A 16,472-nucleotide genomic window follows, 5' to 3' on the forward strand; every position below is an offset into this window, starting at 1 on the left:
GTTCTAATGCCCCAATTTAGTGACAGTGATGCTACACTGTAAAAAGGCACATTGAAATGAGATGTTAAACAGAGGTCCTGACTCTCTGTGGCCATTAAATATCTCAAGGAACATCTCATAAAGAGCAGGGGTGTAACCCCATTGTCCTGGACAGATTTGCCCATTGGCTTCTATCCATTATAGCTTCCTAATAATCCCTAATATACACACACACACTCGCACACACTGCATTCAGAAAGTATTCAGACCCCCCCCCCCTTTTTTTTTGTTGTTGTGATGCAGCCTTATGTTAAAATGCTTTATTTTTTTCAATGTACACTCCATACCCATAATGACAAAGTAAATCCCAGATTTTATAAAAAAAAAAAAAAAAAAAAAGATATCACATTGACATATGTATTCAGACCCTTTGCTAAGACACTTGAAATCTAGCTCGGGTGCATCCCATTTCACAGGATCATCTTTGAGACATGTCTATACTTTGATTGGAGTTCATCTCTGGCAAATTCAATTGATTGGGCATGATTTGGAAAGGCACACATAAGGTCTCACAGCTAAAAATGCATATCAGAGCAAAAACCAAGCCATGAGGTCAAAGGAAGTGCCTGCAGACCTCAGAGACAGGATTGTGTCGAGCCACAGATCTGGGGAAGGCTATATAAAACAAATTGGCTGCATTGAAGATTCCCAAGAGCACAGTGGCCTCAATACATTTTAAAATGAAGTTTGTAACAACCAGGACACTTCCTACAGCTGGCTGCCTGGCGTAACGGAGCAATCGGGGGAGAAGGGCCTTTGTAAGAGAGATGACCAAGAACCTAATGGTCACTCTGGTTGAGCTCCAGAGATCATGTGTGGAGATGGGAGAAACTTTCAGAAAGGCAACCATCACGGCAACACTCCACAGATCTGAGCCTTATTGCAGGGTGGCCGGACAGAAGCCTCCCTTCAGTGCAAGACACATAAAAAAAGCACCTTAAGAACTCTCAAACAGTAAGAAACAAGATTCTCTGGTCTGATGAAATGAAGATTGAACTGTTTGGCCTCAATTCCAAGTGTCATGTCTGGAGGAAATTACGTGAACAAATTACTCTTTTGTACTGAGCCTTTATAATAAGTCATCTGACTAGAGCTGACAAGAACTCAGGATAGCAGTTTGAATTCAAGTCACTTTCTCAGCAAATCAGCCATAAGTGAGTTCACAACTGGGAGTGCAGACATTTCAAAATAGTTGTCCCTTGTGGAATTTGGGTTTGTTTATAATTAAAAGTCCCATGTGATGTACCAAATCTTTTTTTTTTGTGGTTATTATTGATTGGAATTGGAGTAGCACAATAAACTGCATCTGGGATTTAATTAAATTTGCACTCTTGTAGACTTTGTGTCTTGACCATCTAATCACAGAAAAGAAAGACCAAGATATTTCCGTCCACAGAACTTTAGTTCACTGGATGTTTTTTGTTTTCTTTTTGACACTTTTCTGAGGAAATTCTAGAGACTGTTGTGCATGAAAATCCCAGGAGATTAGTTACAGAAATACTCAAACCAGCCAATCTGGCACCAACAATGGGCATGCAGTGAGGGGCAGTTCTGCGGTCCGAAACGCCTTGTTGATGAGAGAGGTCAACAGAGAATGGCCAGATTGGTTCGAAATAACAAAGTCTATGGTAACTCAGAGGATCACTCTGTACAATTGTAGTGAGAAGAATAGCATCTCAGAATGCGATTCTGAGATGCGGGTTTGTGCCGTTTTGGTGGCACAAGGGGAACCAACACAATATTAGGATGGTGGTTTTAATTTTGTGGTTGATCAGTGTATATTAATCACCCGAATAATGGGCTATTAGCGGTGTTATGCGATGTGGCAACTAAAATAGCCATTTGACTCCTAAATGTTTGTTTAGGAGCCAATAGCTCTGTAGTCATTCATTTAGACTAGTGCCCTGTATCCATAATAAAAACCTGGTCCAGAGTGCTCAGGGTCTCAGACTGTGCTGAAAGTTCACCTTCCAACAGGACAATTACCCCAAGCACACAGCCAAGGCAATGCAAGAGTGCCTTAGGGACAACTCTGTGAATGTCTTTGAGTGGCCCAACCAGAGCACGGACTTGAACACAATCGATCATCACAGGAGAGACCTGCAAATGGCTGTCCACCAACGGTCCCCATCCAACCTGACGGAGCTTGAGAGGACCTTCAGAGAATGGGATAAAATCCCCAAATCCAGATGTGCAAAGCTTGTCGCATCATACCCCAAAAAACTTGAGGCTGTAATCGCTGCCAAAGGTGCTTCAACCAAGTACTGAGTTAAGGGTCTGAATACTTATGTCTATGTGATATCAGTTTTTTTATTTGATCCCCTTTTCTCCCCAATTTGGCATGCCCAATTCCTACTACTTACTAGGTCCTTGTCGTGGCGCGATTACTCATCTCAATCCAGGTGGCAGAGGACAAGTCTCAGTTGCCTCTGCTTCAGACACAGTCAATCCGCACATCTTAGCACGTGGCTCGCTGTGCGTGAGACTCGCAGCATGTGGAGGCACATACTATTCTCCGTGATCCACGCACAACTTACCACGCACCCCAATGAGAGACCCTGGATTCGAACTCGAAACTCCAGGGTTGGTAATCAGTGTCAATACTCACTGAGCTACCCAGAACCCCCAGTTTTATCTTTTTATAGCATTTTAGCAAAAGGCTGCAACATAAAAATTTTTTAAAAAAATGGTGTCTGAATCCTTATGTAAATATGAATAGGCTACAAAACTGTCCTCTCCGCAATGGCTTGTGTGTTGTGGGCATACTAATGCACTATGGCTGCCATCGTGGATGCTGCCAGGTGAATACTGCACACTGGTGGTGGTTGAGGGAATTCCCCCAACACTATGTAAAGCGCTTCGAGTGACTAGAAAAGTAATATATAAATATAAAGAATTATTATTATTAATATTAATAATCATCAATCAGAGGCTACATCCACACTTATATGTTTTCTTTTTAAAGCGCATTGATTTTGCTACATATACAGCTTTCACAACACAGAAAACAGTAATGGATTAAACTACAAGAACTGTTAGAAGAACTGAGAACTAAAAACATAATGAAACATTAAGTTTACCTTGTACGCCCACTTCCATGCCAGTCATATTTGATTCCCCCAATCAACCCAAAACTAAGCACTTTTTATAAACGAAGACACAAAGCGTTGGTATGGTTGGTCAAATAAATCCTGCAGTCCTTTATTTTGTCAAGTGACAGATCAGTCATGTTGTTTTGTTGCACATACAGTTAGCATAGTTTTAGTCTAGGCCATTCTACTTTAAATTTCACTCATACTTCACTCATCTTGAAGTCCCTTACAAACAACAAGAACTGGCAGAACTAAAAACATTACAAAACATTGATGTTCCTTGTATGCACAATTCCATCTCAGACACATTTATTTCCTCCCAAAAACCCAACGATATTCTCATAATAAATTAATAAAAGGAGTGCTGGAGGTTAAATCGAGAAAATGTGTAGAATCGCTGGGGGTGTATGAAGCCCATCCAAAGACCTTGAACAATACAAATACGATTATACTGATACAGAGAGTTTATAGTGGGGTGGTTGGGTGGTCTGGTCTGTGGGTGGTGGTGTACTGTCATGAGCAGGGAGAGCTGCCATGGTGTTGTGGTGACAGAGATTGGGGAAGGGGGGACAGAACTGAGGTTTAGGACATGGTGATCTGCATGGACTCTAACATTTCTTCAACTGCCTTCACTGAACATTTGTTCTCTTTCTTCCCACGGCCAGCCATCTAAGAGAAAGAGAAAGAAAGGGGTTGATGAAAGGACATAATTCCAATTACAATGTTTTTGTCCGCATTACGTTTTAACACAAACATTGTGGTGCATCAGACTCAATAACATGCAAATGCTAAAAGACTTTGTGTATTTGTGTATATGTTCCAGCATTGCAGGACCTGCATTCATAAAAAAAAAAAAAACTTCTGCCTATTTCTGAGATTGTGAAGGACTTATATGGGTTTAATTCCAGATCTCTGACCCATGGCCTATCCTGCACTAGTAATTGAGATGCCATTGCGTGTCTCCTCTCTCCTTGATCACCCCATGAGAGTAAGTGGATTGAAGGGAGTTACTACATCCTAATGAGTCACAAACGTACACACTCACTCACGAAGGACCATTAGCCTAAAGTCCCCATGGCCAAGCATATTTACTCACCCATTCTTGCCACATCCGGTGTGACTCATAAGCTTAGACACCCTGAGCACTCCCTCTGCCTCACTCAAACTGGACAAATTGACCATATCAGCCAAAACACACTTCTCCATCAGTCCCTCCAGCCATTGACACAAACTGATCCATTATCTGTTAAAGATTGCACTCTCCATCTCCCCTCCCTAGTCAGAAGTCTGTAATATATGCAGATCACCACAGCAACTTTAGAGATGAGCTACAAAAGCTCATTGTGGCAGCATCAGCAGCAGTTGTGCAAAATGTTTTAGAGGAAACATCTCCAACGTAAGAAACGGTGGGTGCCAGAGTTTCTGCAAAAATGTGTTATTAGCCATTCCCAGACCAGCCAGGAATGATACAGTTTGCGAGACAAATGGGAAAAAATCCAGTCATCTCATTTAAGCGTTATTTTTTTTGTGTACAATGATGGACTATGCGATACAATATTAACACAATTAGGTCACACGGACACGAAACGTTAATTCATTTGTTGCTTTTCCACACCATTGAAAAAAACAAAAAACCAGAGGGCAAGGCTACCAAATAGCAAACTGTTAGCATATTAATAAAATACAAATTGTTAGCATATTACACAATGACAATTTTTTAAAACATTTTATGGCACAGCTTTCAATTGCCGAATTCAAGTAAAATGCGTCAAGCATTTCTCTATAACCTGAGATACGCATAAGCCTTGTGACGTTCTCCTCAAGAACGTGTCTACACAAGCCTATTTTGACACTTTTAGGTTCCTTTGGCAGTATGGTTGGCAGTAAGTTAAACCTCCGCAGCAGCACAGTGCTGTCTTCATTGGGATGGTTTCGCACTGTACACTTGTCTCATTTTCTCAATCGATAATTCACTGTCATTATAAAAATTGGGCTTATCTGCTCGTGTCTGACTTTGTCTGACATCGTGAGCTTTTAACTGTAAAAAACAACAAAAGAAAACACATTTACCGGCAACCCTGGTGGGTGTGCTTGTGGCAGGAAGGTGGATTGGCAAGTTATCCAAGTTAACTCACTGCATAAATGGGGAGAGGTACACCAAGCATGGCTGAGAGAGCATGGCAGTGACATTTGTGGACTTGGAACTGCATATCTGTGTACTTGCAAATAATTCACGTGTCCCTCTGGAAATGTACAAATACTGAGAGACAAATGTTGTTTTCTTACCGGAAAACTCTCGCAAGTTTAACAGAGCTGATACGTAGTCCAAGTGCCAGGCTGCCGTTCCCAGCATTCTTGCAAAATCCCCACATTATTGTGCAACTGAGCAGTGTGGTTCATTCCAAATGATTGATTCCATCACGTCCGATTTATAAAAGAATGCAAAAGTTCTATAAATAGGGGCATCTGTAAATGGAGCAAAGGACTACTCAATGTTCCATGCATTTGATGCATTTCTCAGCATGTACACACATTGACTCAATGCCAATTGTTCCATCGTTAACGTCTGCATTAGTCATGAAAAACATTTGGCAGGATAATTACAATGAATCATGTATGAAATTCATTTATGAAAATGAGGGGGAATTCCCCCCTTACACACGTGCTCATATGGGGTGGGATTCACACTTTAGGGGGAATAAAACTCGTAACACTAAAAAATCCGAAATTTTACAACAAAATCACCTAAATCTCATGTGGGGAGATAAAAAAAAATGACATTTTCTCAGTAACTGACTGTATAGGTCAGATGGAACCTGGGCTATCAGAGGTTATTAATAAAACAGGAACTCTGTGCGGGGGCACTTTTTGCCCACATATTTAGAATTTAGGGGGCATTTTTGCACAGAGCCCCTGTTAATTTCTTCTGGATGGAGAGATGGAGATAAGAGATGTAACAGGTGTTTAAGCATCTCGCTTCACCATGCAGCTTGTACACAAATCATTTTTGCTCTTTCTGCCTTTATCAAATGTGCTGCATTATGACTAATGATGGAACACCAAGATATGAAAGGCGTCAAAACTTTAGATCGCTCCAATGTCACACTTGCAATGTTAACAGCTTTGTTCATTATTAACAGGAGCGATGGTTTCATCACATCACTCGCTAACGGAGAGCAGTATAATGCCATTTGGATGTCAAATTAACAGGTTTAGAAACGTTTATACATATGTAACATCTTAATTTCAGTAACTATCGACAAGGAGCTCCCTCACTGCACGCGCTCACACAAAACTCAACAAGCGCTCAAATGACAGCTGCACGTGATGGGGGAGAGATGGAGTGGATTTACTAGCGCATCTTCTGGAGTTACAATTTGATATAAATACATGTTTATTAATTTGATTTATTCATCTGTATCTATTGGTTTAATAATTTGCAGCTGCACTGTAAAGTAAATAAAAGTGTGTGGGGAATTTCCCACGCTATGAACATGGAACTTGCGGGAATTATTAAAATTGTGCGCTATACCCGCAATCCCATGCCAAATTTCAGGCCCTGGTAATAGCCCATGCATAATTATGGGGGGGCTTCAGGCAAAATGTCATCAAAAGTTACAAAAACGCCCCCAAAATTCTAAATGCTAGGGCAAAAAAATGCCCCAGTAATACATTTGTTGTTTATGTATAACATTTGATACATTTCTTAATATTATACTCAAGGCCTAGTTCTACATATTGTTGCATAAAATATGAGTTGATGTTGATTTAATTTTATGGGTAAGATTGGTAAACGTTTTATATTTATATGCCCTCATAAAATGTACAAAAAAATAAACTTCAATTTAAATCCAGGGAATAGATTTAATTTCTGTCACTGGCATACTCAATCTGCAGAGAGTGAGGACATCATCATTACGCATCAAAAGTCCTGTGCTGCACCATAATCCATCAGTGGGGTGAGTCATCCGTCTGTATGAGTATTATCAAACGTGGACTGACGTAGGCCTTGACTGCGGCTGAGGCAGAGTGATATCAGTGCTGAATTATTAGCTCTATATTGAGACAGGAGGGTGAAGTTAATGTATTTATGCTCAAAGTCAAAAGACGGAAAGTACTAAGGGGAGAAAAGGACAGAGATGAGTAGAGAATATACCATCAAATTCAATTCTAAAAATCGTCTGAGGACTTTACTGTGGCCAGAAAATGACCTTTTAAGGTTCAAACGAAGGTATGCTAACCACACCGTAGGAGGCACAGTTAACTTCTAAAATACCTCATCAAAATTGCTCAGCTAAAGAGTGACTCAACTTCTCTTTGAAAGACCTTAGAAGTTCATCAAAGCAAGGCATACAACAGGTTACTAAAATCTTCCAACCTGCTGCATGACAAAATGCAACAGGTACAGTATACCGTAAACAAGGCTAAGAACAAATTTCTTAATCTGAACAGCCGTATGTTAACGGTTTTATTAATTTGTGTCATTAGAGAATGCACAGGATTCTATTACAGAATGTCAGTTTAAGCTTACAGTATTCTTTTAAAACCACTATCAAAGTCTATGACTCATCTTGTGTGTCATAACATATTTATGTACCATATAAAATAAATTCTAAGCACAAGTGTCTACAGCAGATATCCTTGTTGTTTTGACAGACAACATTGTACGCGTCACCTCGTCTTAACTAGGATGTTTCGTGTGTCAAGTAATTTTTCTGTCCTCACTGAAAGCAAAATGTTGGATGATTAAACCAATCATAACAGTTCATGTTACAAATAACATGTGGACCCTTTTTGGATCTATTTTGAGTTATCACTGGGTGCAAACGACAAAAATAGGAATGGAGCAGTCAAAAATCTTGACGCAAGATGCTTTTGATGGTCTATGACGCCTGGTTTGGACACCGCGTCAAAGTGACTGCCATTCATAACCAATGACGTTCTCATGAGTAAAGTCTCTCCTGGAGGCACACAGATCACAGGATGGAGGAATCCAGAAAAAGCATCCACCCTTGATCCGGAGGATGGTTGTGTAAAGAGAGAAAGAATGAAAGGAACATAAATAAACGTCCCATTTTCAGGACACTGTAAAGACAATTTTGTAAAAATCCAAATAACTTTACAGATCTTTATTGTAAAGGGTTTAAACAATGTTTTCCATGCTTGTTCAATGAACCATAAACAATTAATGAACATGCACCTGTGGAATGGACAGCTTACAGACGGTAGGCAATTAAGGTCACATGTATAAAAACTTAGGACACTAAAGAGAACTTTCTACTGACTCTGAAACACACCAAAAGAAAGATGCCAAGTTCACGCAGGTGTGACATTCAGATGCAGTCCTCATGCCTCGATGCAGCATGCCTAAGGCACATTCACGCAGATGAGGACAGGGAAATAAACTGTCATGTCCATACTGTGAGAAGCCTAAGACAGCGCTACAGATAGACCACGTGTAACAACACCTGCACAGGATCGGTACATCTGAATATCACACCTGCGTGAGAGGTACAGAATGGCAACAACAACTGCCCGAGTTACACCATGAACACCTAATCCCTCCAACAGTGCTCAGACTGTCCGCAATACGCTGAGAGAGGCTCGACTGATGGCTTTTAGGCCTGTTGTAAGGCAGGTCCTTACCAGACATAAATGGCAATATTGTCACCTATGGGCAGAAACCCACCTTCGCTGGACCAGACAGGACTGGCATAAAAGTGCTCTTCCTGCGTTGTCATGGTTTTGTCTCACCAGGGGTGATGGTCGGACTCTTGTTTATCATCGAAGATATGAGCATTACACAGAGGTCTATACTCTGGAGCGGGATCGATTTGGAGGTGGAGGGTCCATCACGGTCTGGGGTTGTGTGTCACAGCATTATCGGACTGAGCTTGTTGTCATTGCAGGCAATCTCAGCATGGCCAAGTTTTAAAACACCATCAGTGTACGAGACCAAAAGGAATTTTAAATTGTAACAAAGGCTATACATATTGTGCTTTAAGCATGGTATGTTTCATGGTATGAATCCTTCTAGTGTGTTACACCGATTAGAACTGATGTCCAGCATTTTCGTGCTAATATGCATTGATTTCACTATGTTTACGCCTCTCATCCACACTAGAATGCCATCTTTCTCCACCGAAAATGGAGCAATTAAAAATTCCATCCATTACTGCATACTTTGGAAAACAAATGACAATAAGGAACTGGAAACAAAATTGTTAAAAGAAAACTGCCTTTCTGTTTTGTAGGTTTTTCTGGGATACTGCAAAGACAAAAATGCTGGATAGAAGCACAAAGATGAAAATACAATTTCCAAAATGCTTGAGGTGGATTATTTTATTTTTAAGACATTCGCATAAACTATGATGGAAACACATTGACCGAATAAATTCCTACATGTGCATAAAAACAGTCTTGTGACTGACACCGTAACGCCCAGACATAAAGCATCTACTGCCGATCAATAAGATTTTTTGCATAAACTAAATTAAAACTTGAATGGAAACCTGACTAGTGCACACCACAGTGTTGAATAAAAAAAGTTAAATCAGTGGTCTTGTGACGTACCCTAGAGGAACCGAGACACCAACCAACAAGTCAGATGAAAGGGGGCTCCATTCTAAAGCATGACAAGATTCCTCCAACCATACAGGAAACATTCCAAGGTTATGCATCCTGATGGCAGTTAAGATTTGTAATAAATCTATATTTATGCTCAGTGTACCATGGCAACAGTGTAAACTTTTTTTAGTGATACCATTTGCACTCCACTTTTTCCTCTTTTGCTATCGTTATTCCCTTCCTTTGCAGCTGTGGTGTACGCACTGCATATTTTCCCCTTACTAACTCTAGAGGCCTGCGTTTTGCACCAGCTGTTATGCTTCACAGGAATAGTGGCGCTTTAACATGCAGACATAGAAAACAGCTGCATAACACAATGCCAGGCCCTGTGGGCTTAAGTCAACATATTAGCTCCGCTTTGCCCAGGCACGTGCATTCAGAACAGAAGCAGCATGAAGGCATGGCACACTCTCCCAGTCTGTGGATGTACTCTACTGTCTGTATAAAAGATTGTGCCTGGCATCAGAGAACCCAAATGGCCAGACAGCATTATTAATCACTCATGCACTCCTCTCACCTGATAGGCTCTGCTAATCTGAGAGGCAGCCCATGCGGCATACTTCACGTTGTCCTTCTTCACCTTTGCACTAACTTTTGGGCTGGCAGCGACGTGACTTGCAGACTGCAGAAGATAAGTAAAAGAGAGAACACAATAGTGTGTGTAAAATATTAATGAATATTGTTTGTGGTTGATAGATGCAAGTAAAAGAGATATATCCCGAACTATCCCTTTTGGTGCTATTCACTCGATTGTTCACACCTTGATGTCACACAAAATCAAGCGTGACTGCTTGGTGATTTAATATGTCAGTCAGGCGGCCCATTCGTGTCTGAAATGGACAATTATTTGCCTGAATAAGGTTCAATATGCATTAAACTTCAACGCTGATAATCAAAACCTGTGAGCCTGACAGCAGTGTAAAAGCTGCCGGTACCCAAGAATAATTCCCAGTTCTGGGAGCAGAATGGAAATACTCCACACCGGTGAGTACCAGCCCAATTTGAACACTGGTTAAGTGGAAACACAAAAAATTCAGTGTATCACCATTCCTGGAAAGCGTCAATAAAGTGTCCAAGAGATAAATGCCCATCCACTCCCCACTTAAAGCCCACATAATAGATGGGTGTCTAAACCCTGATGGCAATGGAGGGTATTTTTTTTAAAGGGTGGAAATTGTGAGGGTTTGGGGCCTGGCTGTGTAGTGAAAAAAAAAAAAAAACCTGGGTGTCACTTAACACTGCCCGATGTCTCTCGGATAAGAGATATGTGGTTCTGGCAGGGCTAGGAATGTCAAGGAGGCGGTGTGTGAACGGTGTAGCACAATGTGAATCATGCTCTCCAGCCACACAAAGATCTCCCTTCCACAACCACAAATCCTCCATCTTTCCATAGTTATTGCCATTAGACCCGCTCAGCAGAGTATGCTTTGTCTTTACTCCATCCGCTAGCACATGAAAGCTCTTCCCCATGGATATGCTAAAAGTTTAACTGTGCACTAATTAACCTTATCTCTGTTTCTTCAGCAGAACTCTTGACTTCTTGATTTTGGTGTGCATATCCTGTATATATTTTTTTTAAATGACAATTTTTGTCAGGCTCCTAAACGCTGGTTTAAATGAGATACAGTATACAGTAATGAGATACAGCCATGTTAAGGATGATTATCAGTCACTAGCATTGCATTTTTGTTGTAGTTTTTTTGGTGTGTGGCAATCAGTTTACATAGGGATGTCAATGAGAACTTGAGTACTTAGTGATGCAATAAATTGCACTACTGATTTGAGTAACAACTATATGCAAATTGTTCATGGCATTTTGGCTGGTAATTTGGGGTTGACAACTTGCATCTGCACATGTTGACTTTCAGTCTGGGACAGCAACAAACACTGCACAGACTGTACGGATTTGAGGGCGCATACGTGCATAGTGTTCTTGCGTTTAAAAAAAAAAAAAAAAAGTGAATCTAACAGATTTTTTTTTTAAAGAAATAGCAATGGTAGAATTGTATTTTTGAAAAACATACTGTAAAGTATTGTACACTCACATAAAGACCATTTGTTGAGATCATATGACTGGTCAAAACTGACAGTACTCTCTTTATCGCAATAATATCTTGTAATTGGACACTTTCTCTTGAGGAATAATTTAATGATGGCAGTGTAGACAGCCTCAAGTCGTTGAGGAGTGACATCGCTCGAGTTCGGTGTAGACAGGGTATAAGTGTACATTTTAATTTTAAAAAAGCATCAAAAGGAACTTGCTCCCTTTCGCTCGGTTAATTTATCTATTGAGCATTTCAGTAGTAAAACAAAAAAATATGAACATCCCTAGTTCACTACATACTTGTGGAAAGACATGCTGTGTCTTGCTGTTTTAGGGGATTGCAAATTTTGTTTGTTGTGTTGACCGACTTTCTACTTGTAATATTGCCAGCCTTGTCACACATGCAAAGATAGCAGATGACTGTCATGATTCTGTGTTTGAACTACTGAAGAGTGTGTGTGTGTGTGTGTGTGTGTGTGTGTGTGTGTGTGTGTGTGTGTGTGTGTGTGTGTGTGTGTGTGTGTGTGTGTGTTTGAACAGTGCGCCTGTGTGTGGCTCCCTGTGGTGCACCCTCTGTCGGCCTTCTGCCCCTGGCTAGTTGTTTGTATTCATATGTCAGGAGTCACTTACAAATGATGCATTGGTGTTAATGGACAACTTCCTGTTTAAATAAATACAGATGAAAGGCTTATTCAGCGCAGATATTGCCTGAACCTCTCCAGCAGAGCCTCATGTGACAGAGGAGTGGCCATTTTTCTTCCATTAAGATTTGTTTATCTTTGGCATAAACACAGAAATGCCCTATAAAGGGCCGATGGGTTACATTACAACAAAATTACGAGACTGGGTTTCTTCCAATGCAGGGAGGGGAACATCAACTTCAATTGCCCCTGCGTGAACCAATTACAGCCCCCCTTGCATTCATTCACAGGCATAAAAGAGGAAAGTTGAAGGGTGTCTGTTTTCTAAGCCCGTGGTGCATGGAGCAACTCACCATGTAAAGACCGAACAAGGCCCTCATGTTTCTGTTGTTCAGCTTCAGTGCCTGCGCAAAATACTTCCTGGCCAGCTCAAGGTTTTCGAGCCCACCCTGGGTGTACTTCACCTGGAAACAGATAGGGGATTTTGTGTTAAAGGGCACCCCTTGAAGCTAACACGAGATCTAAATAAACATGACATGACAACACATCGAACTTACTGAACAGAAAACATGATGGATGCAGCGAATGATAGAGTGCAATGGTGGAGAAACTTTTGGCCTCGTTTAATATAACATTTAATAGAATGTTTAATAGAACGCCATGTGGACTGCGCTTTTGGAGAAATTCGATTTTACTGTAGCCAGGGCTAAACGAGAAACTGTCAAAATGGGCTCTATTTTCTTGAGGGTGCAAAGCGTGCGCAACATCTTATACAATTTTTGTGAGAGGGCTAATTCGAAGTGCAATATTTGTACTAGCGCAAAGCACAAGTGGCCATGTTTGGGAGTGTTATAATATGTGGGTTTATGAGCGCAAACTGGGGGTGTATTGTATGTAAATGAAGTGGCTTAAAGCACAATTTGCTAATTTCTTGAAAAATGGGTAATTGCACCAAGACAAGATGCAGCGCGAAGTCTAAACACGTGTACTCGTATTTGCAATTTTGGGATCCCACCAGCACAAGGTAATAAAATTCATGTCCAAACTCTGAAAGAAGCTGTGAAACATGATTTGTTATGTCCATGACGATCACTGTTGTAGCAGTGTTAATGAAACAAATATTTATGAGATTTGTAATAAATAATTTTTACGTCATGATTCATTTTTCAATTATTAATATTATGCTCATATTTAAAATTGTATTTATGTCCAATATATATAGGTGTCGCATAGTAATTTAAGTCACCGCAAAAGGGGCTGGTGGAAGTAGTTGGAGATCACTAGATTAAAATGATTAATAACACTAAATTCTCTTCAATTTAACGGGGCGTAAATGCTAATTCTTACATGTACCACATTTTCCTTGAGTATAAAATTAACGTCACTTTCATAAAAATATGCTTGGCATACAAATCCTTACATGAACCACACAAGTCCATATTTCTATTCTTCTTATTCATTGCAAACAGTCCATTTACACAACCAACTTCTTATATTGCTGGTGGTTAACAGGGAATGGACTATATATAATAGGACCCAGACGGTGGCAGAGAAGAACGTCAGAATTAAGTTGCACTAGACCCAGCCCACAACTGCTTTGCTCTAGGGATGGGCATTTTGGTCATATTGTCTACTTGAGACAAAGACACTAATAAGCACTCGGACTAATTACTTGAGTACTTGTCAAGTACTCAAGGGGCAATTACATGTACATAACTATATATAATAATATGTCTTTTATACATCTATGGCTGATGCATTGTGCCTTGTTGTTCCAGTGTATCGGCTATTCATTATTATAAGCTGTTATAAAATAATGTTACACTGTTGAAATGTACAAAAGATTCAAAATATAATGCATCGTATTTTATCATTATGTGAAGATTCGCTGTCCAACTCTGAAAGCATGTGCCCAACAAACATCTGTCTGTTCTTCCTTCAGGTTACCGTAGTTTGAAGATGCTGCATTGTCTTCCATTTAGATGTGTTAGGTCTAGCTCTGTCTGGCTGTTCGAAACACTCGCCTGCTCTATATGCGTTACTTCAGCGCATTGAGTCCACTGCCACACGAGCCTGTCCTGGTGTGTATGCGTGACCCCCCAAATGTTCGCTCTTTGAGGAAAGCCGCAATGCTCAGTATTGTTGTTGCTGTTATTAGTGGAGTGTTCCATTCAACTCAGAGAGTCTGAATTTCCACCTTTCAACTGGGGAAAGAGCAACGGAATGAACCTTTATATTGGACATCTAACTTTGAAACTTGCACAGAAATCTTCAACTCCCATTTTGTCGAGATGCAGGTGCGTGTTACTTCAAGCAGGGCAGGGAGGTTTACAGTCAGTGACAAACATTTACTTTTATTAAATTAGATCCATTAAAGAGTCAAATTTATAACATGAAATGATAATAAAATGTGTTTAGCAAATGTTTTGCAGAGACCGGTGTTCAAAACACGGTTAATTACTATCGTAATGATAGCATTGCAGTGTCGTATCAGTTTGGTTGCTATGAGAAGTTTCTGACAATCAATGTACCCCTCAAAACCACGATGTAATCGATCTCAAAATTAAAAACAAGCTCCCTCTTTGTTTGAGTGTTTAGTTGTCAGGTAACGGTCACTGGATTTAGAATTAAGTGAAAAGTCACATGATGCGAGATCACTATTGTTTTTATGATCGATCATTGCTGCCATGTCCGACTACTTGAGTACTCGTGCCCATCCCTACTTTGCTTGTTTAATTTCTGCAAACCTACTTGTGCCTAGGACTTGGTACATGCTTGCATGGAAAACAAAACACACACAAAAAAAAACCTTCCTAGCCATGACCATGGACGTGCATGACTTATCTGTGCTTAGCACTGCTCATTGCTTGTCACAATTTTCACTCTATCATATCACAACTAAATGGGACATACTCAAAGACAAAGAGACAGGACAAAGGAATTACAGACAGACAGACAGACAGACAGACAGATAGGGATGGCCATTATACCTCAGCATACTGTTCGCAGTATAAGTGATTGTGTGGGTTTGTCATCATCAGCTCTTCGAGACAAAAAGCAGCTTTTGCATAACTATAAGAGAGAACAAAATACACCCATGTATAATTCTCCTAAACACATAAAAGCAGTAGCTTTGTGGCTAATTATGCAAAGTCTCCTTTAGGGCTGAAATGATTAGTCTGCGTTATCGACAACAAAACAATTTTCATTGTCAAATATTCAAACAGGAAAAGAGGATAAAAAATTTATAAATAAAAAAACTTTTTTTTTTTTTAAAAATGCACTCTTATAACCAAGAGATAAAATACACTTATATTTGTCTCTTAAAGAAAGTCTAAATATCTTATATGTTGCTTCTCAAGAAAAAATATTTTTATACCATTTTAAATGGAAAACAAGACAAAAAACACAACAGGATTTTTTGCTGAGAGTTTTGTTTACTGAATTAGACTTAATAAAAAGTTTTTTAATTCAGTGAATTTCATTTAGAGGTATTCTTAAAAGATGATTCTGTTTGCTTTATTGTTAGCAAGCACATTTAATACAACCTTTTAAGTTGGGGCACAAGCTGAATAGTCTGTAATGAGTTTGATTAATCACTGCAATAATCGCCTGAATAGTCGAATAATCATTCTAATAATCGTTAGATCAGTCGATTATCAAATTAATCGTTAGTTGCAGCCCTAGTTTCCTTGACAGTCAGAAACAGGACATTCTAATGTTTCCCTTTCATCAGCTTTTATGAGGGGTTAATGGAAATCGGTGTATGAAGACCCATATGGTCAAATTATGAAAAAAACTTTGCAACAGAGGTGGCAGTTCTTCCCTAGACCAAAGATGAACAAGTGTAAAATTGTGCAAGATCTTCATTGCATTTTTAGACACTGACTAATATGTCCATAGGCTCATAAAGGGAAAGAACACCTCTATCAGCAGATTGCTGAGCTGTTGACCTCACACTAATTTACAGTTCTATGTCTCAGACGCTTTCTCCTTTCTGAGTATATAACATGGGCCTTCACATTTCCC

General features: G+C 39.9%; 1 protein-coding gene across 1 annotated transcript in view; it reads right to left on the reverse strand.

Moving 5' to 3' along the window:
• Positions 1-3,218: 3,218 nt before the first annotated feature.
• Positions 3,219-16,472, reverse strand: part of emc2 (ER membrane protein complex subunit 2) — a 48,826-nt gene continuing 35,572 nt past the window's right edge. The window contains exons 8-11 of the mRNA XM_052144836.1: positions 15,434-15,515; positions 12,797-12,907; positions 10,276-10,380; positions 3,219-3,800 (exon numbers count right to left, since the gene is read on the reverse strand). Coding sequence (XP_052000796.1) covers positions 3,714-3,800; positions 10,276-10,380; positions 12,797-12,907; positions 15,434-15,515 — 385 coding nt within the window. The 3' untranslated portion in view covers positions 3,219-3,713. The remainder of the gene's footprint in view (positions 3,801-10,275; positions 10,381-12,796; positions 12,908-15,433; positions 15,516-16,472) is intronic.

The sequence above is a fragment of the Xyrauchen texanus genome, chromosome 15 (genome assembly GCF_025860055.1).
Source record: "Xyrauchen texanus isolate HMW12.3.18 chromosome 15, RBS_HiC_50CHRs, whole genome shotgun sequence".
NCBI lineage: Eukaryota > Metazoa > Chordata > Actinopteri > Cypriniformes > Catostomidae > Xyrauchen > Xyrauchen texanus.